The 25,104-nt window shown below is 51.2% G+C and overlaps 1 protein-coding gene across 1 annotated transcript; it reads right to left on the bottom strand.

The window, feature by feature from the left end:
- Positions 1 to 4,358: 4,358 nt before the first annotated feature.
- Positions 4,359 to 23,895, bottom strand: LOC128951051 (hydrocephalus-inducing protein homolog). The gene is made up of 22 exons (XM_054296207.1): positions 23,827 to 23,895; positions 22,603 to 22,728; positions 22,231 to 22,350; positions 21,962 to 22,096; positions 21,572 to 21,771; positions 19,600 to 19,724; positions 18,828 to 19,029; positions 18,234 to 18,417; positions 17,778 to 17,877; positions 17,165 to 17,283; positions 15,904 to 16,127; positions 15,100 to 15,167; positions 14,145 to 14,380; positions 13,304 to 13,404; positions 12,018 to 12,153; positions 11,406 to 11,570; positions 9,061 to 9,213; positions 6,965 to 7,203; positions 6,364 to 6,619; positions 5,230 to 5,373; positions 4,919 to 5,062; positions 4,359 to 4,376 (listed from the first exon to the last, which is right to left on the bottom strand). The coding sequence occupies exons 1-22, from the start codon at positions 23,893 to 23,895 to the stop codon at positions 4,359 to 4,361; spliced, it is 3,264 nt and encodes a 1,087-aa protein (XP_054152182.1).
- Between the last annotated feature and the right edge of the window lie 1,209 nt (positions 23,896 to 25,104).

Raw genomic sequence — 25,104 nt, 5'->3', positions numbered from 1 at the left:
AGCATGGCTGGGGGGTTTCCCCCATTTTTTTCCCTCTTTTCCCCCCTTTTTTCCTTTAATTCTCTCCTGGGCTGCCTGACAGAGGGCCAGAGGCAATGACTTGTGCTACTCACTGTGGTGGGCACGACCACGGGCACTCCAGGCAGAGGCTTTGCTGCAGTGCCAGTGCTGCAGTTTGGCACCACGAAGGTGAATTCCATGACGCCGGTGTTCCGCAGGGTCACCTGTGCTTTGAGGGCTTTGTTAAACCTCTGCAGAGAGGACAGAGCAGGGAGAAGTTACAGACACAGGCCTGATGCTGGCAACCTCCTGCCTCTTTCATGGCACTGGAAGCACACAGCCACAGTGCAACCCCACAACTACAGAGAGGTGTTAAAGCCTCGGAAAGGCCAGCAATAAATGAACCAGGGGACCAGGTCCTCTGCACTCTGAGGGGCCACCAACAGCCAGGAGAAACAGAGGAGGTGGCACTGAGATGTGTGAGATGAAGCCAAAAGCTTATGGAGCTAAAGAATGGAAGTTGTTGGTTCTGCATGTTGCTGTTTGCAGTTTGGATTTGTTCAGGTTGGTTTGTTGGGTGTTGCTGTGAGCTGGCAGAGGGACAGGGTTGAAGACATGACCAAAAGGAAGGAGGATGAGAGGGGAGGGGACAGAAAAGTTGGTGGTCAGAGAGAATGAAAGTTCCTGAGTGCCCCTCCAAGGGGAAAGGGGCCAGGGACTGTCCCAGCTAGGTACAGAGGGGATACAAAGATTGCCTTTTTGTTGGAGGGTGTGTTTGCTCCTCTCCGGGGACAGGGAGACACACACCCAGCTCGGCTGAATTGTTGCTAATGAACAGTTTTGTTTTGCTTTGACAACTTTGTCCCCATTGAATTGTATCTAAAAGTCAGTGCATTTCTGAGAGGCATTCCAGAAGAAAAGGCAGCTGCATGCAAATATTGGCAAGAAACAGACAGGTGACAAGAGAGACACACAGGACAACACAGGCAGTGCCAGCAACTGGAAGTATCTGTGGACTTTAAAGTGAAAAGAAGTAAAGTGGGGATTATTGTGGGACATTGTTTTCAGGTACTGAAGTGACTGAAAGCCCAAGTTCCTCCCTGGACGATTTTGTGGATCAAGCCAGAGCATTTGACAAGAGCATCTCCTTGGAGCTCAAGCTTTAGGAGCAGATCAGTGGGGGGGTATCCCAGGGACAGGTCCCTCTGGACATCTTCCCTGGGAGCCTTGTGCTCCCCAGGAGGCAGGGTCAGGTGCCTTGGAGAGGACAGTGTCCTGTCCCTCAGCCAGGGCAAGGGAGGGAGGGGTGGGGATGGCCATTTCAAACCAGCTGGGATGCTGGACTGTCTCTCACAGGTTGTGTTCCCAGCCCCAGAGCCAGCAGAGGAGCCGAGAGGGGGACAGAGCCTGGGATGGAGGTGGCCACGACGCCAGCCAAGGCAGGAGCAGCCTGTGGTACCTGCAGCCCCCAGTCAATCTCCTGCAGGTCCAGCTGGTAGCTGGGGCACGAGGCCTCCCCGGTCAGCACCACCTCGTAGCTGGGGCCTCCCTGCACGTGGCACAGCGCCCGGACACGCGCCACCACGTTGGCGTGCCCAAAGAAGGTGAAGGTGACCTGCTCGCTCTCTCCTGGCTGCAGCTCACCCCACAGCGGCCGCACATCAAAAACCTGCAGGGAGGGGAGATGGAGATGGTGAGAGTGGAAATGGATGCAGAAGAGCAGCTGTGTCCTGAAATAAAGCAGAATCACAGCCGGAGGGGCCTATTCCCCAAACACAGCCAGAATCACCCTAATCTCATCCTGTGTCCATGCCACTGACCAGTGGAGAGACCATGGGGAAAATCTTCTCCCATAATCATTTATCCATGAGTATAGACTACATTAAAGTCAACCAGAATGTCTCCTGGCAGCAAGAAATTCTCTCTGCTGCAGAACTTGTCTTTGGAAACACTTCTCACTGTCTTCAGAAAACCAGGAGACTTGGAGGTGGGAGCCCTTGGAGCTGGGGGAAGGCTCATCTGACTTCTGAGGCCTTTCTCCCTCTCTCTGACTTTATGTGTTGTTCTCTCAGGCTGCTACAGCCAAAGTTCCTACAAAAATGTCCTGAAAACCACCTGATGAGGTAAATGGGAGCAATGCCCTCCACAGGGGCTGCACAGGGAGCATCCTGGGGCAGCCCTACAAAACATCCCACATGGCCTCTCCAGCAACCACTGGCTTCAGCAGAGCTTTGTGATGGACTGGGAGGGATGTGAGGCCCCTCTGTGAGCACTGCTGAGGGCCACCAGTGGCACTGGGGCTACAGAACCACCTCCCACACTGGAAACATGGATGTGAGACAAATTCCCACTTACCTCCTGCATTCCCAGCTTGGGGTGCTCCATCTCTGAGAACCAGCTCAGTCCCCTCATCCTCACTGGCCTCTGAGACGCCCCAGGAGTGGATGACAGCCCCTGGAAAAAGCACCACAGGCTGCAGTGAGCTGGCTGCTGTGAGCAAGATCACTCTGCTGCAGGCTCCAGCACCTCCCACACCAGGAGCAGCTGGAAAGGGGCCTGGGCACAAACCAAGGGTGACAATGTCCAGGCCATCAGTCGAGTGTGGGTCCAAGGCCAGCCACAGATGAGACCTGGGCTCCATCTGCACTTGGTACATCAAACTTGCCTGAGGGAACTGGGTGCCCCCAGCACTCAGGCAGGGAGGGCTGGAACTACATAGTCTCTGAAAGTCCCTTCCAAGCCAAACCATTCCAGGATTCCAGGATGGCCACTTGAATTTCCCTGGTTTGCTTGTGCATACATGGCAACAACCAGGAAATAGAGATAATTTTTGCTTCTATTTGAAAACATTCAGCCACACTGTTCATATAGGGCTTTGTTTCTCCTGATTCAGAAAAACTGTGCAGTGTAGAAACAACTGGTATTTGTGTGTGAGCAGGTACAACCCTTCTCCAAAAACTTAATGCCAACACTGGGCTTTTGAGAAACTCTTCTGCTTCCTTACATCTTTTTTTTTAATTGCCCCATGAGCAGCCTCTGTTCCCCCTGATGCACAACAAGGGGCCACTTCCCACTCCAAAGTACTAATGTTCACCAGACAGATCAAAGGCCTTTTTCCTTGTTTGGAGGAAGAGACAGTGACTTTGCAAAGTCTTGCTTTACAAAAGCCAGCTCTGGAGCTGTCACTGCAATACCAGCTTTTGGGTGAAGGCACAGATGTGAGTGCCCTAGCTGGGTTTGGAAGGGGCTACGTGGAGATCAGGACTCTTCATGGACTGACATACATGGGAAGCTGGAAGCCCTCTCATCATGATGCAGATAAAGACCTCATTTTACATTGTAAAGAAATTAAGCCAAAAAATCCCAAAGTCATCATAGGTCTGTAGGATCTGAGTGAGCTTCTCGGAGCAAAACTTTCCTATTTCCACCTCCCCAGACCCCCATGTCCAACTGCTACTTTCAGGGCACAGGACAGAAGGGCAGCAAAAAGGGAGGTTGGCATGAGTATGACTTTTTGGTGGCAAGTTGAGAGGAGGCAAAGCAAGTGGTAGGTGCACAAGAAAATCCACCTCTGATTTCAGGGAATGTTCTGCATCTTCTGGCTCCTGGTCAGAGTCCTCCTGAGCAGAATCCTCCTGGTAGGAGTCCTCTTGAGCAGGATCCTCCTGAGCAGGATCCTCCAGGGCAGCATCCTCCTGGGCAGGACCTTCCTGAGCAGGATCCTCCAGGGCGGAATCCTCCAGGGCAGAATCCTCCAGGGCAGGATCCTCCAGGGCAGAATCCTCCAGGGCAGAATCCTCCTGGACAAAATCCTGCCTTGTTTCTGGGGTTTCGGTCGGCTCCTCCACGCTTACAGTCCTGGAGTATCTCCGTAGAAACACTCTCCTCTTCTTTGAAAACCGTGGCTTGAATTTAGGTGGTGAAGGGATGAACCTGGAAAATAACATAACTGTGATGGTGGGCCTGTAGTGGGGGAGAGAGGTGCCTGCAAGAGCAGCTCCTCACTGCGCTGCAGCCCCTGGCTGGGTGCTGGTGTGCTGAGCTCAGTGACAGCCACTCAGAGCCAGGCTGGAGCAGCTCCATGCTGGGAGCAGCACGGGGGTGATGATGCTCATACCTGATGGTGTTCACCTGGCTGTCTGTCAGGAATGACCAGTGGTAGTTGACAGGGAGTGGGCTGCAGTTGGTCATCTCCATATTCAACTCTTGTTCAGTGTCATTTATGATGCAGCCAAAGTCCACGGCCTTGGTGGGGAGGTGGAGATTTGGGAAGTAGACTTCCCCCCGAAGAGGGATCTTCTCCACATGAGGATGCTCCATGAAGCTCACCCTGAGAACCTTCTTTATCACCCAGCTGATCAGATTGTTCTTATAAGCTGGGTTAAAGCGGATGCAGAGATGAAGTTCCTTCCCTACACCCACTGTCAAAGGCTGCAAGGAGATGAGCAGTAATTAATCACCTGTGGGATGATGTCCCAAGGCCTGACAGCAGCAAACAGTAAATGCTCCAAGTGAGCCCAGCATGGGCTCCTCAGTTCATGGTTCATCTCTCTACAGCAGGGGTCTGACTGCAGGCACCACAGTCCAGTCCAGGATCCCTCAGGCTCCCGTTGCTGTGCTCAGCCCCAGTCCAAGGGGGTGGCTGCTGGAGAGCTGGCATGCTTTCCAGGAGACACCTTTACTGCATGCCTTGCCTCAATCTGCTTTCCCGCTCCCCTCTCCTCATGTTTTAGAGCCAGCATGCATGTTACCAATTCAGGTAAGATTTTGATTCCTTCAGCAGCTCTGCTGATTCAGTTCAGGCCAATCCACTGCTGACACTACAGAATGAGCTTCTCAACTTGAGGAGCTCCCAGCAGAAGTGCAGCACCACATCCCTCCTCCTCAAACCCCACTGCACAAGCCCACAGAGGCTCACCTTGCAATTTGCAGGGAGGGGCTTCCGGTTCACATTGCAGACCAGGAAGGGCTGCTCCAAGTCCAGCACCACGCTGAATGGCAGGGAGCTGGTGTTTTTTAATGTCAGCGGCTGGTACTGCAGTTTCAGGACATCACTGGGTTTCTACAGAAACAGGAGACAAGGGAACACAACCTCAAGTGCCATAGACCTCCTTCCCTTTCCAATGCATTTCACATTTTTCAGCCCCAAAAGTGCATATATTTCTATTTACTTCCAGCCAATTTAAGAGTTACACCTTTTAATGCCAGGATGCAATGGGGTGACTTTACCTTTTCCACACGGAAAGCGATGGCTCTGGGGGACATTTGCACTGCAGGGCAGATGAAGTTGCAGATGACATCCGTTTGCAGGATCTGTTTCTTTGCTGTCTCTTTCCCCACCACAGCGTGGCACAGCAGCCGCTCCTTCACCTCCTGCACACAAAATTCCCTTGTGTCCCAGTGTGTGCTGGCAGGCCCTACACCCCACACTGCCTTGCCACCCACCCATGGGCCCCATTCCTGCCACTTGTTATTAGGGACTGAAATTAGTCTCTGCTCTCCTCAACAGCTCTCTTTTCTTTCTGTGCTGCCATCTATTTATTCTAAATATCTCTGCCCAGGGGTCCTGGAGCCAGGGAATGCATACCAGACTTAGCTGGCAGCTTCTCTGCAGAGTTTCATTTCCCCTGGAAAGAACAGTCCAGGTAGGAGAACACTCCCAGACTCTGCTAAAATCTCCCCCTCTGAGTTGCTCTCCAGGGGTGCTGCAGAACCTGGCTGTCCCTGGGACACCAGGGCTGGCTGAGAGACTGGGGCAAGCAGTGATAGAAAAGTTGACCAAAGTCAAATTGTCAATTCTGATGATCCCTGTGAACAGTTTCCTGCCTGGATGGACATTGCACTGATCATTAGAGCTAGCACACTATGTTTTCCCCCTCCAGGACTGATAACTAGAGCAGCCCTGTGCCCAGGTTTGTCTTCAGAGGAAAAGCAATGCTGCTCCCAGATGCTCCTGCTATTCCCAGGGCATTTGTTTTACTGCCTGGGTAAAGGGTTTTTCCCTCAGAAAAAGCACTTGACAGTAGTTTAATTTGCTTCCTGCCTGGGCTTCTAGCCTAAGTGCAACTTCTTTTCTCTGCTCTCCCTTTCTGCCTCAGCACATGACACAGGTAAGCCCTGTTTGCCTAAAGGAGCAGTACTTCCTTCAGTCTGTATTTTGGGATCAGCAAGTTGGGTTTATGGTAGCTAGGGAAACACAAAAGAGCCTTTACAACTGATGGTGGCCAGCAAGGAAAGCAACTGGCCTTGAAACAGTTTCTTGAAGTCACTTGCTCCTTGTGCCAGGCCAGTGTCAAGGGGCTGCAGAAGAAGCTGCAGTGGGGGGGATCTGATGGGAAGGCTCAGCCCTGGGCAGGGCCTCACCTGGACAGTGCTGGAGCAGCCTTCCAGCACCATGTCCACAGTCTGGCCCGGCCTCAGGTCCACCTGCACTGGGCACAGCTTGAACACGGGGCTGCCAGGCCTGGGCATGGGGGGAGCCCCTTTGCCCTGGGTGCCCGCGGGGGCCGGGGCCCGAGCGCTGCGGCGGAAGGTGCGGAACCCTTCCGTGCTCCAGTAGAGCCGCTGCGTGCGGCGGCCTCTGTTCGTCAGCTGGAAGTGGTAAAAGCAGCGACTAAAGCTGCAAGAGAAGAGAGATGGAAAATGTCACGGGAGCTGCTATTTCCCTGGCATCACTCAGCTTCAGCTTCACCCTGATGGCATTCCCTGACTGCGCACTCTGCAATAAAACCTCTGCCCAAAAGGCTGCCCAGGCTCAAAGCTTCAGTCCTGCCAGATCTTCCAGCTTTTCCATTTCTGTGGCTTTCCAGGATATCTTGATATTTGACATATTTCTAAATAATTCCTGTGGTTTCATGGAAACAGAGCTGGGATCTTGAGTACTGAAGATCTAGCCTGAAGGGCTATGGAAAAATTGTTCCTTGCTGAACACACAGGAGATGTGGAAGTTTCTAGAGTCTCCTACCTGAAGCAGGACTTCAAGTCGAGCTTTGGAACGAGAGGTTTGTCCGTGACAACTGTGGTGCCAATGCCCACAGCCTGGAGAGAGATGATGGTCACAGGGTTGTTCTCAATTAACACCTTCACCTTCTCCTGGAATTTCACTGTGTCATTCAGGTTAGCTACGATAGCCACGGACACCTCAGAACGTGGGGGGACCACTCCTTTGCTGGGCTCAATCCTCCAGCAGGAACGTTCCACAGCCTGCAGGAAAAGCCAAACACAAAGTTAGATGGAAGCCATGGACCTCGCTCTGCTGTGAGGTGCAGAAAACGGGAAGGCTAAAGAGATGAGTATAAAAACCATAAACGTTTAATTTCCCTAAATGTAAGCTATGGTGTCCAGCACAGCAACTCCCCAAGAGCTTATACAACCTGTATTTTACCTTCCTTTAACATACTCGGGTCATTAGCCCTGTTTTGCTCAACCCAAGGGAAGCTCCTCCTCAGGAGAAGGTAATTCCCCCTGCTGGCTCTCTTTGGAATGCTTGCCAAGGAAAGCTGTTTACTCCCTGCTGGCTTCCTGGCAGCGGAGCTGGGTGTGCACAAAGGCTCATGGCTGGAGGAAGGCAGGACTGCTCAAATCCCAGCCCAGCAGCCACACAGCTGGAGGACACTGCTGAGAGCCTGTAGAATCACTCTGCAAAGCCAGCTGAGCAAAATCCCAAATCTCCTTTCCCAAGGGGCCATCAGTGCTTCTCAACACCCCTAAAGGACTGAAGCCCTCACTCCCCACCAATCATCAGCTGTAGGGAGGTGCCCCAGGGCCCTCTGCTTTGGAAAAGTCACCTCTAAGTGCTTCTAGCAGAGCAGGAAAGCAGGAAGCAGAAAGAAAACTGGACAACATGTGCTCTGTGGGCATGGCCCACTCTTCCCAAGAGCTCTTGTCATCTGCTTTCTCATGGACTTCATGGACTGAGCAAGGGAGCTGGAAGGTGCCCAAAGGAGGGGGAAAGGCCTTGCACCAGCACAGCTGTACAGACACAGCTCTGCAGGTCTGGCCCTGGCAGGAGCATGTGAAACCCAGCCTTTACACACCATGAGCACCCAGCCAAGGTGCACTGCTCCCTGCAGAGGCTGAAAGCAGAACTCCATTGTGGAGTCAGGAAAAACTGCCCTGCCAGTCCTCCACTTTCAGATAATGTTTAACTCCTAAACAGCTGGAAAAGCAGCAAGAGGAAAATTCACGCCCCTCCTCCTTGGCCCAGGAGGCTGAGCCTGAACTCTCGCACAACACCTGATGATTTATCCACAAATACAAACAAGTCCACTTGATCAGGATTGGCTTTAACCAGCTCCAGAAGTTGAACTCATCCAATACACAGAAAATCAAATCTCTTTTCAAAGCTTTTTTCAAGCCTTCCACAGATGCCCCCTCCAGCAGGGAGCACATCCCACTCAGCCCCAAGCCACGTACCCTTCCTGGCTGCTCCTCCTGCCAGAGGAGCAGCTGCAGCTCCAGCCCTGCAGCTTGTCCCCCTGTGTAACCTCCAGGAATGAAACAACCTTCTCTGCAGGTGATCTCCAGAGCCATTCTGCAGTGCTACAGAGACCACAGGCTCTGGGGGTGCACAACCCTCACAGGTGCATTTGTTTGCAACAGCACCACTGGTTTGACCCACAGGAGTTGTGAAACTTGCCTCCTCGTGAGCAGTTTGAGGGCAGATCTCACACCCTGCTTTCTGCCATTAACACAAGTCTGGCACAAACAAATGCAGATGGAATGGGGAGTCCATGGGGAAATCCATGCCCTCTTAGGAGCAAAGGGCCACAGGCTTCTCTTGATCTCAGAGCTCCAAAAACATGACTTGCACAGCTCAGTATTTTCCATAAAATAAAGAGAGAACTTGCAAACATGATCCAGACTCATTTCTGCTCCAGTCTCTCTGCAAACTATTTCACAGAGGCATGCCTGAGATCCTGGCTCCTCTTGCTTGCACTTGGATGGAATATCTTTCTTCCACTCACACAGAACAATACAGAAACACTACATACAAAAAACAAGTCAAGGGCTGCTGGTAACCAGCACCTGTCCCTGGAAAACAGCCCCACAAACACTTACCAGCTCCACCTGGAAGGTTGCAGGAATCTCACACTGATTGGCGAGGTGGAGAGTTTTGGAACAATCCTCTAGGACTGGGATAGAGCCGAAGTTTATCTCCCTGGGATGGACATAGACAACGGGGCCCTGGCCAACGCACTCTAAACGGATTTCCTGTTCCAGGAAGAAGGTAGGAAAGGTCAAAAAAAAGATGCAACAAAGGCAGTTTTAAAAAAAACAGCCAGCTCTAAGAGCATTCCTAGATTGGGGCCAATGATGGCCTTTGGAAGTTGTCAGTGGTGCAGACTGAAACAGAAGGCCTGGAGCAAGTGTGGGGTCTGCAGAGATCCCACCTGAAAGCCACAAGCCCCCATCATCAGAGGACAAAGCACTGCTGTTTGCCCTGCTTGCTTCTTCACACCTCTTCCACATGGCTCTTTCCTTTACCTCCTGCCTGCTTCATTCAAATGCTCCGCCTTGGCCCAAAGCACCTTCCCAACTTTTGCTGCTGCACAGCCATCCTTGAACACTAAGTTCTTTACAATTCAAAAAGCTGCACTGGTGAAAGCAGCATGAGCCAGAAGCAAGGCAGGCTCTTCAGAGTGGAGATGAGGCAAGTTAGCTGCCTTCAATTTGTGCTGATGTGTAATCTTCATATATATGAGTAAGGGGCATCAATTAGTAGTTGCATCATTCAAGCAGTATTTTGTCCTTAAAAAAAAGTCTGAACTGACTTCATAGTCTGAAACTCAAAAGGATTGTTCTTGCAGAAATGGCACAGATGGTGGGACAAGGAAAATGGATCCCTTTGCTAAACTACCTGCTCACACCAGTGGAAACCAGGACAATTTATTCAGTCTTGTTGTATTTCACTGGTCCTAAATACCCCAACTCTTACACAAGAATTAAATGCATACAACTCACAACACGAACAAGATTCGCTGGAGGGCTTGGAGTATGATTTAACCACAGAAGAAACCAGCCTCTATGATGTAAAACCTTTTGTGATGTCTGACTTGAGGGAATGGCATTGACAGCTGCCAGAATTACCTTCAGTCAGAAGGAGCAGCATCCAGAAATGCACATCCCTTTGGGACATGCATGCCTGTGCAAAGAAGAGCCAGAAACTATGTACCATGGCTGGTACCTCAAGAATAAGGAACTAAAGCCCTGCATGATGAGGGATCTTGTATTCCTCTGGGAGAAGGGAGGCCCAGGGGGCTGCAGCCTGGCTCATACTGCCCAAGGCTCCCTGGAGGAAGAAGCTGGAGGGAGGAGCTGTGCCTCACCAGCTGGCTTTGCTTCTAGGTGACAATGGGATAGAAGCAGCAGAGGCAGGGTGGAGCCCTTTGGAGATGAGCAGAGTAGCACCTGGAGGATGCCTGACCCAGCTTCAGTTGGGGTGTGACAATGGGACAGATCCTCACTGAGGAAAAGGCTTATAAAAACACACAAGCCCTTCATCTACAGGATTCTTAAAAGGGACAAGAGCAGTCCTGCTCAGCAGTGTCACAGGCAGTGTGACACACAGGAGGGAGAATAAAAGCAGACAGCAGCTTTGTCTTCAGTGTTGCTGCTACACACACACATCCACATCCTGCAGCACTGCTGCCTTTGTGGGGTGCTCATGGCACAAAGCAGACTGTGGAGGGATGAAGAGCATCCATGTCTGGCAGACTGGGCCTGTATTTTGTAGTCACTTGCTGTTATGATATGTGCCTCTTTTAGGAGCTCTTTTAGAATCTTCTTTACAATCCTTAGAATCTTCTTCAGAATCTTCAGAGTCCTCTTTTAGGAGGCTTTAGTTCGGGAAATTGCTTGCCTTATCCATTTCCAAACTTGGTGGAAAAAACAAGCAAAGCCTGTGCTCCAGATGCAAGTTGTGTGGGCATTCATTTGGTTTTGGCTGGGCTTTTCTTGAGGAGATATGCTGGGTATTTCTCAGACCTGAGGGACCTGGCTTTCAGAGAAGCCTCAGTCCAGCTCTGCACAAAACATTCCTTTAGCAAACAGTGCTTGCTTTAGCAGGATTCAGGGATGTGATGCTGAACAGCTGTAATGAAGCAGCACTTGTGTTCATCTGATAACATGGTAGAGTATGAGACCCAGGGACTGGTTTGGGTCTCAGCCTGGGCTTGTTATCCCGTCTCCCAGATTTGTAACTCTATGCTGGGTCAGGCACTCAGATTGCCACCTGTGAGGCTTCCACTCTTCCTCTTTCCTAGGCATGAGCTGCTGCTTGTGCCACCAGTCCCCTCTGTCCTTGTCCACACCAGCCATAAATCACAAGCTCCTGGAAGAATCCCTGTGCAGTTTAACCCCACTGGGAGGAGTTGCTCAAGGCACACAAGTCCCCTTGCTCTCACCAGTGGGGATTCTGGTCTTCCAAACATGGCCAGCTTGGCAGTGAGGCTGCACTTTCCCAGCAACTGGGCCTGGAGTGTAATTGAGATCTGCACCGAGCTGTGAGCCTCGATAATCCCAGAGGGTGCAAGGCTGTAGTACCACGCAGCAGCCTCCTCCTTGTGTTCCTGGCAGGGACAGAATCAAAGGCATCTTCAGAACTGAGGAAACTTTAAACTCCTTAACCTCTACCACAAGTGCAACTCCCACACGCTCGTAAAAATTCTCAAGAGAAAGCAAGAAGGCAAAAACCAAGATGCAAGGTGTAGGTGCTCAGCATCCCCAGGGGTCCAAAAGCTGCTGCATCCACAAACACTCCCTTGGCTGCTGACAGCTTCCTTGCATCAGATTTTCACAGCCCTCGAAGCTCTGCCACTTGAAAACTAGTCAAGGACTAGACTCTAAACACCTTCCTCAAGATGTTAAACTGCTTCCTAAAGTTTGTATTTAGGTTCCTGTTCTCAGAAAACCTTTAGCTTTGAATAGAAACCAGCAAGGTCTTATCCAAACCCATTTATTCCCCTAATAACCCCCCCAGTAACATTTGAGGGGAGGAGATGGATGCAAGGCCAAACCTGAGGGAGAAGACAGTAGCAGCCAGGGAAGTCACTGTCATTCACCAGGGTCACCTTCTCATCATAGAGCACCTTCAAGCAGCAGTGCCCCAGTTCCACGACAGGGTTGAGCACTCGCAGTGTAGGAACGATGCACCTGGGCAAAGAAATGACCCCAGGGGAATGAGAGACACTGGGAGCATGGAGAACTTTTGTCCTCCAAGAGCATACAAGGGAGTGTAAGGTATTTGCAAATCTAACAGAGTAGAGTAGTAGAGCAGTCCTACAGTAGTCCAGAGCTGTCTTAGCAGTGTTGCCCCTTCTCTGCCCAAGGATACTTGCAAGGGCTCCTGTAACAGTGCCAGTGGTCCCTGAGCTCTGGGGGAGCCTTTCCAGTGAGGACCAGTGCCCACCAAGGCTCAAGGAACACAAGACTCCAGTGTATCAGTGATAATGACTCCCTTTTCTCCTCCAGCACTGTTGTCCTGCCTGAAAACTGAATCATCTCTTCCAGCGGTGGAGGGCACAAGGCCCACAGTGCAGCTGATCAACTTCTTCCAGTTCCTAGAGCTCCCTCAATTCCTTCCCCCATGGATCTCTACACTGACTGTCCCCATTTGTGCTTGCTTTACAAAAGGGCAGCCCAGGCACTGACTGGATGGCTCTGCCTGGGAGAGGGAACAGCACCAGGGAACTGCATCCCTCTTGGCACTAAACTGACACCCACAGCAGCACAGCAGGGTGAAATTCTGCTGCAGCAAGAACAACTTTTGGTCTCAGCTCTGAGAACATGACTCAATAGAGCCAGAGGGAAGCAGTGAAAGCTGAGGTGACCTGCCACATCAAGGACTACAGTCCTCTTTGTAAGGCCTTTTGCTCTCCCCACTCCTGCCTGGAGCCTCTTCCCCACTGCACATGCACTGCTGAAGGGACCCAGACCCCAGCTCTCAGCAGGCTGCTCACTGTGTTCCAAACCACTGCTGCAGGGTGGTCACAAGCCAGCATAAGTTCACCACTTGCAGGAAGAAGGGCAGGCAAGCCTTTGGAAATTTGTTCCAGCTCAAGCACCAAAGCCCAGGCCAACAATTAATGTTATTCCTTCTCCCTTTAGAAAAAGGCCTAGGGCCATGGCTGGCTGTGAGCAGGGGGGTATCTCACTAAGGGCTGCTTTCCTGGCACTGTTCTCATGTCTAGATGGGCAGATCCAGCTCATGAAGCAGCACTGCTCCTTTGGAGCTGCAGCCAGGCAGTGTGCTGGTGCTGGATGCACGAGCAAAGACAAGCAGGTGCAGGAAAGGTGTTGGTACCTGGCTGTGAGGGGCAGTGCAAACACCTTCCTGCCAACATCTTCCGCGTCCAGCACCAGCTCCAGATTGTAGTCCCCAACAGTGTTGGGACACAGGGTGACCTGGCAGAAAAGAAATGAAGTGCAGCAAGTATTTGCTAACTCCCAAAATTCTCATTACCCATGTGTGCTGTCCTCCAGCTCTTGTTCCATGGTAGACAAAGGGAGAATTGTCCTTTAATTCTTCTGCTGGTCCATAAGTAGAGCAGCAGTCTTTGAGAGTAAAAAAAGCCCTCTGGCAATATGAGATTTGCTAAAGGGACTAATTTTTCACCTGACTACAATGACATAAATGCAGAAGAAGTCTGTTGTCTTGAATGGAACAAGTCCAGCCTTACAGCAGGAAGCTGAGGGCAGAGTGTGGCCCAGCACATGCTGGGCAGTTTGTGGCTGCAGAGTATTTTCTGTCCCCACTGAAGATTCCTGCAGTGAATACAACTCATCTGCTGCCCAGGAGATGAGAAACAAGACCAGGAAGAAAAGAAAACTGCTTTCCACAATGATATCTCTCTCTTTAACAGCAACTTTCTGTTTTCATCCTTCCTCTGCCCACTTGCAATCAAATAAATTGTTCTCAAAAACACAAGAATGGCTTCAGGACTTGACCATATGGTATTGATCTCAGTGCAGGATTTTGGAAACAAAACAGTGCTCCCTGAGGAACATCCTGGGTAACCCAGCTAGCAGAGGCCTCCCAGCAGTGCAGATCTCTCACTCCCAGGATGCTCAAAGCTGGCACCAGAGCTAAAGCCCTCCCACACTCCAGTGAAGCCTCAGCCCCAGCAGCTGGACTCTTCCCATACCTTGATATCCTGGGATCCCAGGGCACGGACGGTCCCGCTGGGGGGATTGATGGTAAATTCCTGTGGCTTTATCAGAACTTGAACTTCCTTCCTCCACAACTGGCTGCTGGGTTTTCCTATCTGAGTAGTGCTGCTAACACTGGGCACTCCCAAGCCATCCCCAGGAATGTAGAGGGAGAAGCCCATGGGTGTCAGGGAGGTGTTAAACAGGCAACACTTCAAGGTGTGAGGAAAACCTAAGAAAATGACACAAATCCCCATTTAGGCATCAATACCTCGTGATTCCTGGTGTGAATATCCTGCTGGTAGGATAAAACTGTGCTTGGATTTTACTTCTTTGTTATCTGAACTACAGCTCATTGTAGTGGATCTACGGCTTGGCTGGCCAGCTATGTGTGGAGCAGACATCTCCCAGCCTGCTTACCAAGAGTCATTTAAACCCAGATGGGGAGGAAAAACCAACTGCAGGCACAGCCCAGGGCTTCTCCATGCCCATCAACAGTGACTGCAGCAGGGAGGCAGGAGAGGCACAAAAAGGATGTCACGCTCTCAAATGCCACTGAGGTAACACATGCAGACAACATTCAGCAGCACAGTTAAAAGAAACAAAGATAAAAGAGCTGCCCCCAGCTGAAGAAACCTTAGGAATGAAATCAGATTAAGCAGGATGAATCTATTACAGAACCATATTCCTGCCTGGTGCCTTTCTTTATTGTGCCACTTACTAAAAGGGAAACAAGAAGTGGCCAAACAGTGATGCTGACTTTTTATTCCTTTGGTCCTGTTGGATCTCATGATGGCAAAAGGGTACCTGAGGCACCAGCAGCCCTGGAATGAACACCCTGAAGAGGCTGTGGTGGAGGAACACGAGTGATGAATGCTCTTATGTTCAAGGGCTCCATTTCAGCACCACAGCAAGCTCTGACACTGTGGTGCCAGCCCAGGGCACACTCACCAAAGGCGATGTCACCGAAGTGCAGGGCGGGCACATCAAAATGGAAAGTGGGTCCCATCACAGAGCCCCTGCAGGGACAAAGGCAGGGAGGCAGTGCCTCTGTTAAAGGCAATCACAAAGGGTTTGGGTGTCCTTAGGGAGAGGGTGGATAAATGCTGCTGTCAGAGCCACCCTGGGTTTCAAATCACCCCAGCACCCTGTGCTCAGCACAGCACCCACGGGGGCAGGAGGCAGCCAAAGCAAAGTGCTCAGCAGCTGACAGATGCCCCAGTCCTTGGCACAGTTCCTGCTGCACAGTTCCTGACTCCCACATCAGCCCTTTGCTGGCTGTGCAAAGGAGGCACCAGAGCCCTCTGTGCACAGGAGCTGGGAGCACAGCTTGTCCCCACAGCATGGCTGGGAGAGGGGAGCTGAGGCTGCTGCTGCCCATCTGGCAGGGATTATGAACAGGAGTTTTTACAAACACTGCTGCTGCTGCAGAATCACCCAGGCTGGTCCATCTCAAAGCCCTGCGGGCCTTGCTTGGTGTTCAGGTGGGACATCCCAGAGCAGCTGCTGCCCAAAGCTGATCCATCCCACTGCCTGCAACAGCCTAAGCAGGAGCCATCCCCGCAGGGAGGAGTCATTGCAGCTCCTGGGTACCACACAGGGCAGCAGGCAGCCTCACGCTAAAGGGATGCCAGAGCCAGAGCCACCTCAGGCAACACCTTTTTTCTCTGCTCCACCACAAAATGAGGCAGATGGAAGATGATTACCCAGAGACAGCTACAGATGTGCCCAACAAGCTCCCAAAGCCCTCCTCACCTGACAGTGAAGATCACAGGCTTAGGGGATTCAGCCACATGGAAGCAGAATTGTTCCTCAAACTCCCCCCGGATGGTGGGACAGAAGGAGACCCGGATGGCCTGGAGCTTCTCTGGTGCCACGATGCCCTCCTGGGGCAGGAAGGTGAAGCAGGAGCCCATGGCTGTGGTTGGAGGGATGAGTTTGAAGGGAGCCTCAATAGGCCCCTTGTTGATCAGGTATGCCTGCAGCAGCAGAAAAGCAAAGTGGAAATACATGAGGAATGTTCCTTTCCTACAGAAGTCTGAGTCACTTTCAGATTAAACTATTAACACCAGTAAAAGACAGAAGATGCCTTGTGCTGCTGCATGGCAGAAGCCAAAAATACAGCTGTGAAATACAGCTTTGTATAGCTTTGGGTGTTTCATTCAAAGCAGTGATAACTTCACATAACCAGAGCCCCTCTGGGGTTTTCCCACTGGCAGAGACAGTCCAGTTTGACCTGCAGCACAGAGGGGCTGCTCAGCATCACCCAGTTCATTCACACCTGGCCCTAAGAGCAGCACTGGGCATCACAGCATTACAGTGACATCACCACAGAGATTTCAAACGTGTCCAACCCCACCATGGGCAGGGCACGTTCAGCTTCCATTGCAGCCCAACCTGTTTACAGCAGGAGTGGGAGAAACCAGAAGCAAAGATGTAGGAAGTTCCTTGGCTTCCTGCCCAGAAACACTTTGCTCTTTCTAGAGCCAGAGGTACATCATGGCTGAAGTGTGGTGAGGGGCTGGTCAGCAAGGGAAAGCACTGCCAAGGGCTTTGACCAGCGCTGAGCCAGGAGGGTGGATGGTTTTCCTCTGACTCCCACGAATATGCAGGAGGGACATGGCTGAAAACTGTTTGCAATGGACTTGAACTCAAATGCAGCCAGTTTGTTCCAGCTGCTTTTGGACAGCCTGAGCACAAAGGTGATTTGTGTCTGGGACTGGAACAAAAGCCTCTGAACATGCAGCTTTTTGACCCAGTGTTGGTTTCATGTGCCAAGTGGTTTTGCAGGAAGCCTCCCAGCTGACCTCCAAAGAAGGCTGCCCAAAAGCAGGGCCTGGGGTCTCACGAACAACAGACACACCTTTCTGACCCCATCCAAAAGATCCAGATTCCAAGAAATCCCCCCAAAATTGACTAGCATCACAACTACCCAAGTTGCCAGGAATTCTACAGGTCCACAAGGCTCACTGCTACCCTAGGAGCCAGCAGGACCCACCCCAACCCTGCTGCTTACCTCATATCTGTGGGTTACTCTGACAAAAACCTCCCCAATGTTCAGTTCCTCAAAGTGGAAATGGACCCGGGGCCCGAGGCCTTCCCCCATGAGGAGCAGGGGCAGCCTGTTCTCACGGCCTGGGGAGAGATTTCTATTTCAGTACAGGAATTCCTTCTGCTCTCCTGCATTTTCCAGACTGCCTTAGTGCTAGTCCCTGACTCTGTGCTGCATGGGACCAGCTCCTGATGTCCCAGGAGCAGATATGGACCCTTCCCTTCCCTCAGGAGATGCATCCATACATGCATAGACACCATCCTTTCTTCTACCCTTATGTTGAGTGTGGAACTTTAGGAAATGCCAGAAATTTTGTTCTTCCTCCTTCTGAGTGCACCTCAGAGTGTTTTCCCCAAGGGAGGAGAAGCAGACTAAATACAGGCAGCATTCAGAACAGCTGAGAGGGGAAAAAATCAAAATAGAGGAGATGCCCTGGAAGCTGCAGGGACAGTGGGCATGTGCCAGCAGTGCCCTGCTGAGCACAGACCCTCCCCAGCCATGGCACAGGAGCCCAGTGATCTGGGGGAGTGTTTGCAGCTGCCTTCACTGCAGAGAGGGGCAGGGGAAGGAGCCATACCTGAGATGTCACAGTAAACTGTTCGCTCATAGACCTGGGCTGCCTGGGGCGTGAAGAACACGCTGATCTCAGCCGAGCACTTCGGCATGATCTCACCCTCCTAAAGCAGAAGGACACAGCAAAACCTTTATCTTCAGACACCACAATTCTTGTTTTCAACCACAGTCCTGTAAGCTGTTATCTAGAGCATCAGTGACAAGCAAGGAGTGAGTAACACTCATCAATAACACTGAGAACAGAGTTTGGAAGCTTTAGTCAGGCTCCTGCTGCCTGCCAGGAGCCCACAGGGCAGAAATGCTTTTTGCAACCAGCTCTCTGACCTCACCAGAATCCCAATGACTTCTCTCTTGGCACACAAAGCCAGCTGAGGCAGGGATCAGTCAAGTGACCTTACTCAGGGATGAGGAGCAAGAGGAAGGAGAGAAGCAGGAAGGGAGGTTCTCAGCCATCATTTACCTTTGGCTCAAGGGAGAAAATGTCATCATCTAACAGCATGGGATCTCCTCTGATCTTTGCTATCTCACTCTGGAAGGTGTGGTTGAGAAGAGCAAGGCGTTCTCGGCAAGTGATGCCCACTTCACGCTCCTTCAGAAAACTATACAACTTGTGCCTTTGCTGCTGGTATATCCTGTGATACTGCCTGCAGGCATAGGAAAGACAAACCCAGCAGGTTGTTTAATAAGCCACGTCTTTGCAGAGAGAAGTGGAAGTGCAGGAGCAGCTCCACAGCAAAGGGCTGACCCTGAGCCATGGGGTCCCAAATGGATCAGAGGGTCACTTGTTCCCTCCACACTTGCAAGCTCAGGAGAGCTTTCCAAAGCCAGCAGCCCTCAACAGAGCCTTCTGGCTCAAAGCCTCTGCCACAGCTGAGGGAGAATCCACCAGCCACCTCAGGCAGCTTTTCCTGATACACAACTGCTTGGGGGAGGCAGGAGAGATGGGCTGGTTTACTTACCCAAAGCCATTTAAAAGCACCAGTACCTCCTGAAGCCATATGTTAGTTTTACCCTTGGGCAAGGAATGTCTCTGAAATGGATCTTTCAAACCCACCTCAGCCTCAGCTGCTCCTCCTGTTCCTCAGTATCCACAGCCTTCCACTGGAAGCGGGCTGTGATGTCGCTGCGGTTGTGGATGACCACAGTTGCGCTGTTTGACATGGTGATGTACGTCTTCTCCAGGGTCACAGTATTCCTGTCCAGCTCGATGTGGGCATCCACAGCTCTGGCATGAAGGCTTGTGTGGGTGTCTTCACCTGGAACAAAGCAGAGGGGAGTCTTTTCTCACCTCACTGGCTGATGGAAGCACAAGGAACAGAGCACACCACAGGCAGCAGAAGAAAGTGTCACAGCTTTTAGCTGAACGAGCAGTTCCATGGATCAGTCCATGGATCACAAGCTGAGAGCTGCATGTGCACAGCATGACGCTGTCCTGACAACCTGCCAGCATTTCACCCTCTAGAACAGACCCCTACCAAGGCTCCCTCATTTCCAGAGCTTTCAAAGCTTCATTATTCCCAGCCAGCTCCTGGGATGCATCTGGGCTCAGACTTCAAGCTCACCATTCCTGTTGCAGGTGAGCGTTACCCAGGCGAGATGCAAACAACAAATACCAGACATGCTCTCTAGAAATGGCATTTACATGGAGCTCTACAATGATCAAGATGACAAACTACATGACTACAAACCAGATGACTAGAAAATGAACCCTATGAAAAGTATCATCATCTCCCTCTTGAAACCCACGGCCACACCAGCCTTTCTGCTTAGAACAGGCTCTGCTCTGAGGGATGCACAGAGTGCCCTGTGCACTGCCCAGCACTCACCTGTGTCATAGTGCACAACAAGGGACCTGGAATGGTCACCAGTCTTCAGTGGCTGAAATTCCACTGCCACCTCCACGGCATCACCAACATCCAGAGTTCCCATGGCCGGAGTGACAGAGAAAGGGCTGCAACACAGAGACAGTAGGACTCTTGGTGGAGATTTGGGGACGTTAACCCTTTTGCAGTCCAGTTGTGCTCACTTGTGCAAGCAAAGAGCAAACCAACCACAGTCAGCAGAAGACAGAACAGACAGGGTCAGAAACAGCCACTGACTCTAGTGTGAGGAGATCCAGCCCTCACAAGATCCTGTGGGATGAAATGACCTCATCTCCCCCATACTCTGTATCCAGCTCTCTGCAATGAGGCTCAAGGGTCATTTGCATCTTGCTTACTCTCATCAGATATCAGCTCCCCTTACTGACAGAGCTGGGCAAAAGTTATGGCCATGGATACCAAGGACCAAGTACTCCTAACATAATTTAGAAACAGAGCTGACCAGTGAGCAAAGCTGGCAATTTTGTGACCAAGTCTCTCAAAGCACCATTCACCTGCACTTTTGGTAGATGCTGTATGCAAGGAGGCTGCAATCTGTTTCAAGTCCCATGGTACAGTTATCTGCTTCAGCCAAACGTTCTTTTGTCCACTGGTGTCTTAAATGCCATTATTAAATGATTTGATTTTGGGAGAATTGATCTCATTAAAAGCTGCCTCCCTCACCAAGGAAGACAGAAAAATTACTGCTAATTGAATTGCCTCATGTGTCCACTAACACTTACTGCAGGAAGAAACCCAAATATGATCTCATCTTAACATCTATTACTTTCAAGTGATGGTCAGTTAATGCTGACGTCTAACAGCATTAACTGTTCTAATAAATTCAGTCTGTTAGGTTACAGCAGCTCCAGCTCTGTGCTGAAAAATTCTGTCCAGAGTCAGCAGCTCACAAGCTCCATCTTTCCCTCTGTCACTGCATCTAGGCTCTATTTCATCTACTTCAAGATTTAATTCCTGAAGTTCAGAAACTCTTTAAATCCCTATCAAGCAGGATCCAACATGCTCTGTAGCACTCAACAGAACTGCTGGCAAGCACATTGTAAAGGGATACCAGACGTTATTGAGGATTTATTTTGGTGGTGACAAAACAAGATCTGGAAATCCCAGAGAAAAACCGTGCATGGATTTACAAGTTCCTGCCTACACGTTTGCCCAGTCCAAAGCAGCAGCCTGTTTGAGCAGCATCTGAGGAGCCTGGATTGGAGCTGCCAATAGCTCTGACAGGCTTTGGTGGAAACTCCTCTTGGACCCTCCTGTTTCACAGCAGAAAAGTCAATTTGCCTTTTGACCTCTGTTTTGCCAGAGAAAAAAAAAATCAAAGCCACTCAGCTGCCTGAGGTTAGACAGCAGGTCTGTGCTGCATTCCTGACCTCAGCTCCTACACCAAGACCTCTGGGATCACACAACCCTCAACACACCACCAGCCAACTGAACTGGTTTCCTTGCAGGTACGGTGTCAAAAATGCATTACCCTCTCCAGTTCAGCCAACAGGAGAAACAGTGATTGTCTTCTGAGACTGGCAGGAACAGCACAGGCTGCCCACAGCACAGCTCATGTTGGGCATCTGATGCAGGGACCACTGGAAAGCCATGTGCCTGTGGCCTCCCAGAGAATGGGTCTATTTGGCTGACAGTTGTGAGTAAGCATTTCAGAAGCTGCTTGTGCTCAGGAGGGTGCAAGCCAGCTACCAACATGTTCCAGCACCCTCCAGGAAATCTGAGACAGAGAAAGCTCAAAGGCTGCATCCTGCTAAGAACACTGAAAGCAAAACACGTTGCCATCCATCCTGCTCACTTCCAGCCAGGGCTGCAGGGCAGCAGCTCTGATGCTCTGGTTCCTTTTGCTGCTCTTTCCCAACTCTGCCATCACCCTAAGGTGACAGATATCCTTTGCACAAGGACAGATGAGCTGCCTCACCTCTGGGTGCTGAGCTCGTAACAAGCAGGCCGGTTTCCAACATTGTGAACCAGCAGAGTCTTCTGGGTGCTGTACTTGACCGGACAGGTGGAGAAGTCCAGCTGGTCAGGAAAGTCCAGGATGGCTCGAGCACCAATGGCCCAAACTGGTACAATGAACTCTTCACTTTCAGTGGTGCAGAGGAGCTGGTGGAAATAATCCTGTGGCAAAAGAAACTGTCTCAGCACAGAGCCTTTATCTCCATCTTTAGCATGGGCAAAGAGTATCTCTCAGTTCTAGATCCTCTGAAACCAGAACAAGTCCTCAAAAGTCAGGCCAGATGCCCTGAATCCAGCCTTTCAGGTCCAGTTTCCACTGAAAACAGCAACCTCTTGGGCCCTCGAGACTGACCTTTTTCTGCCCAGGGGTGAAGAGGATGCGGACAGTGGTGTAGAGGCCCGGTGGCACCTTGCGGCACGCGTCATTGGGACCCACCAGCTGGAAATAAGGTGAGCTCTTCAAGGTGACCTTCACCAAGTGAGGAACCTGCAGGACAGACATGGAATGATGGTTTTGCCACTTGTGATGGCACAGGTGGACATGCCCTGGTGCCATCCTTAACCACCCTTCTCTGCTCTCCTCTTCCAGCACAGTGTTAAACCTCCAGTCCCAGCACTCACCTTGTCCCTGTTCCTCAGAACCAGCGGCACTTCACAGACCTCACCGGGGCTGTAGTTCTGAAACACCACCTCTGGTGGGCAAGGCTGAAACGAGCGCTGCTCTGGGACAGCTGCTGAGAACTGCAGGGAGAGGCCAGAGAGAGCAGAGACAGGTTCAGCTGCTGGGAGGAAGATTCTGCTCTGATCCCCAGTGAAGTGCAGACTCCGGGTGAGCACATCTGCCCAGCCCACACTGGGCAAACAGTGGCTCCTCCACCTCTGCCCTGGGCTGACCAAAAGCTCCTGGACCAGGCTGAGCAGGCTCAAGCCAAGCTGCTCTTCTGGCATCCTCCTCAATTATCACATCAAACAGCAAGGGCAGGGAAAGGCTACCTTGTGATGGGAGGTCCCAGGCTTGTCTTGAGGCTGGACAACCTGAGGCAGACTCAGCTTCTTAGCTCTGGCCAGCCTCTGCTTGGTGCTGAGAGACATCTCCTTCTGGAAGGCAGAGGGAGTCAGCTGGAAGGCAAAAAAACAGCAAGAGTCTCAGAAATGCTCTTGCTCATGGAGGCTTTTCTTGTTCACTTACTACTGATGAATGATTTGTGATCACAGCCACTAGCACAGTTCTGGAAGCCCTGGAAGTTTCCTGCGGAAATACTTAGCACCAATGAGTTAATAATACAGAGTGGAATACACATACTCCAGCCACATGGCTGTGTCCCATGAGTCTCTCTGTGATTTGATGGGACATGGTTGGGGATTTCTGCCCTTTGGGCATTTGTTTCCTCTTACTTTTCCCTGGATTGAGGCAGTGACCTTTCAGAGAGTGGGGAGGAGCTCTCAGAACTGCCCAAACTCCATCTCTGCACAACACTCAAAACTCACAGCCAGGAGATAGCACTGCTGGCTGAGTCCAAGGGAAGCAAGCAAGAAAAGCTGTACCAAGAGTGAGGTGCACAGGAATGTGTCCAAGTTTTAGCTCACTCTGTCAATTAGCATTGGTTTTCTCTGTCTGGGCTGACAGAGCCCTGGACAGAAGAAAACAGAGGGATCTCCTTGGCAGAGCCTCAGCAGTGGGGCATCTTCAGCCAAGTGAGCTGCAGACAGCAAGGGACCTTTGTGGCCCTGGCTCCATCCAGCGCTGCCTGCAGGGCTGCATCTGTGCCCACCCAGGAGCTGGGAGAGAACAGCTGCCTTGGGAGCTCTTCCAGCTGGGACCAGCCGTGGCTCTCAAGGCTTTGGGCAGAGTTTGAGCTTTCCCCCTCACATGCCCAGGTGCCCAAGGGCAGGATGGTCAGAGCAGCACAGGTGAGTGCCCAGCCTGACAGAAGGAATGGCTGTGGCAAAGGGGAATGAAAGAAGCCCATGCTCAGGGCTTCAGCTGTACATTGGTTTCACTTGGCTCTGCTGGCACAGCCAGGCAAGGCGCTGGGCTGTCCCTGACACATCCCACAGTGTTCCCTACTGCACCAGGACAGCCCCAGCAACAGGAGCACGGCACAAAGGGCTGGGGAGGGGCTCTGCAGCTTCAGAGCATTGCTGGACAACAGGGGCAGGGAGAGCAGGGACAGCAGGGCAGTTTCCAGCCTTAACACAGCCCCAGGGGCTACTCACAGAATCAGCCTTCAGTCTTTCCCTGAGCAAAATACGAGGTGTTGGTGTCTTTGGCACTCCAGAAGCCATTGAGAAGGGATGATGTCACAGAGGAGTGACAACGCCTCAACAGAACTGGAAGGAACAACAAGGGAACTCTGAAAATCCAGAACCCAATTCATGGCAGACTCAAGGGATGTACTGGTGCTAAAGGTTTTATATGATTTGAAAGCAGCTAAGTGCTCATTAGGCAGAAGTAGCTAGTGTTGTTAGGCCTCAAGTTGGACTTTATTGCAACTATATGGGTACCTTGGCAATTTAAAGATTGATTGTACTGAAACCTGGAGCTAAAATGCTGAACATTAATAATGCTTAGAACAAACAAAACTGTAGCTTAAATATTATTTAAAAACATCTTGAATGGACTTTCTCTTCTTTAGGCTAAATGACCTCTGCTCTCTCAGCTGCTCCTCACAGGACTTGTGAGAGACTAGAATGTTATGGCTAATGCCTTAAATATTGCTATAAAGGACTTTTTGCCCATTGTGACAGAATTGAATAAAGAAGCTGAGACCCCCCCAAATGCACCCTTCCCTGAAAATGCCTCCTGACTGGAACTTGGCACTGGGAGTTAAGCTGCCTAAGGGAACTTGAGGCAAAATAAATGTGACACTATTGTCCTGTTAGCTCAGGTCTGGGGAGAAGTGAACAAGGCTGAGGGAGAAAAATATATCCCCACTAAAGTCAAATCCAGCAGCTGTCCTGAAAATCAGCTCTCTCTGCCTTCAGGCTGGGGGAGTCATAGCCACAGACTCGTCTGCTGAGGCCAGGTTTGCACACAAACTTCCCATCAACAGAGGGGGAAGGAGGAAATTTTGGGGGTGAAACACAACCTCTGGTAAGGGGCAGTGGACACCCATCCTCCCTCAGACAAACTGGCTCAGCTCTAAAAGCCCCCAGCCCCAGAAGGCCACATCCAGGGGACATTCCCATGAGGGGCAGCTGAGGGGGTGTCATAACCCAGCAAAGACCTCCAAAGTGCCCCCAGAGCCATTCCTGAGGCCTTGCACCAGATGACTGCATGGCATGCAGAGAAACACAACAGATCTGAAAATCCACAACCCAATTCATGGCAGACTCAAAGGACATACTGGTGCTAAAGATTTTATATTATTAGAGAGTAGTATAAGAGACAGAGCCAAACTTGCCCCATCCCAGGGAGGTACCTGGGCAGTCCCACCTTGCCAAATCTGCATTAACCCATTGGAGTCTCAGATTTTGTGAGACCTCACCACAAAG

The sequence above is a fragment of the Melozone crissalis genome, unplaced genomic scaffold, assembly GCF_028551555.1.
Source record: "Melozone crissalis strain CALT ecotype California unplaced genomic scaffold, PUWL_Pcris_2 ptg000007l_1, whole genome shotgun sequence".
Classification (NCBI taxonomy): domain Eukaryota; kingdom Metazoa; phylum Chordata; class Aves; order Passeriformes; family Passerellidae; genus Melozone; species Melozone crissalis.
The sequence above is the reverse complement of the archived record's forward strand: the minus strand, read 5'-3'. Positions and strand labels throughout refer to the sequence as shown.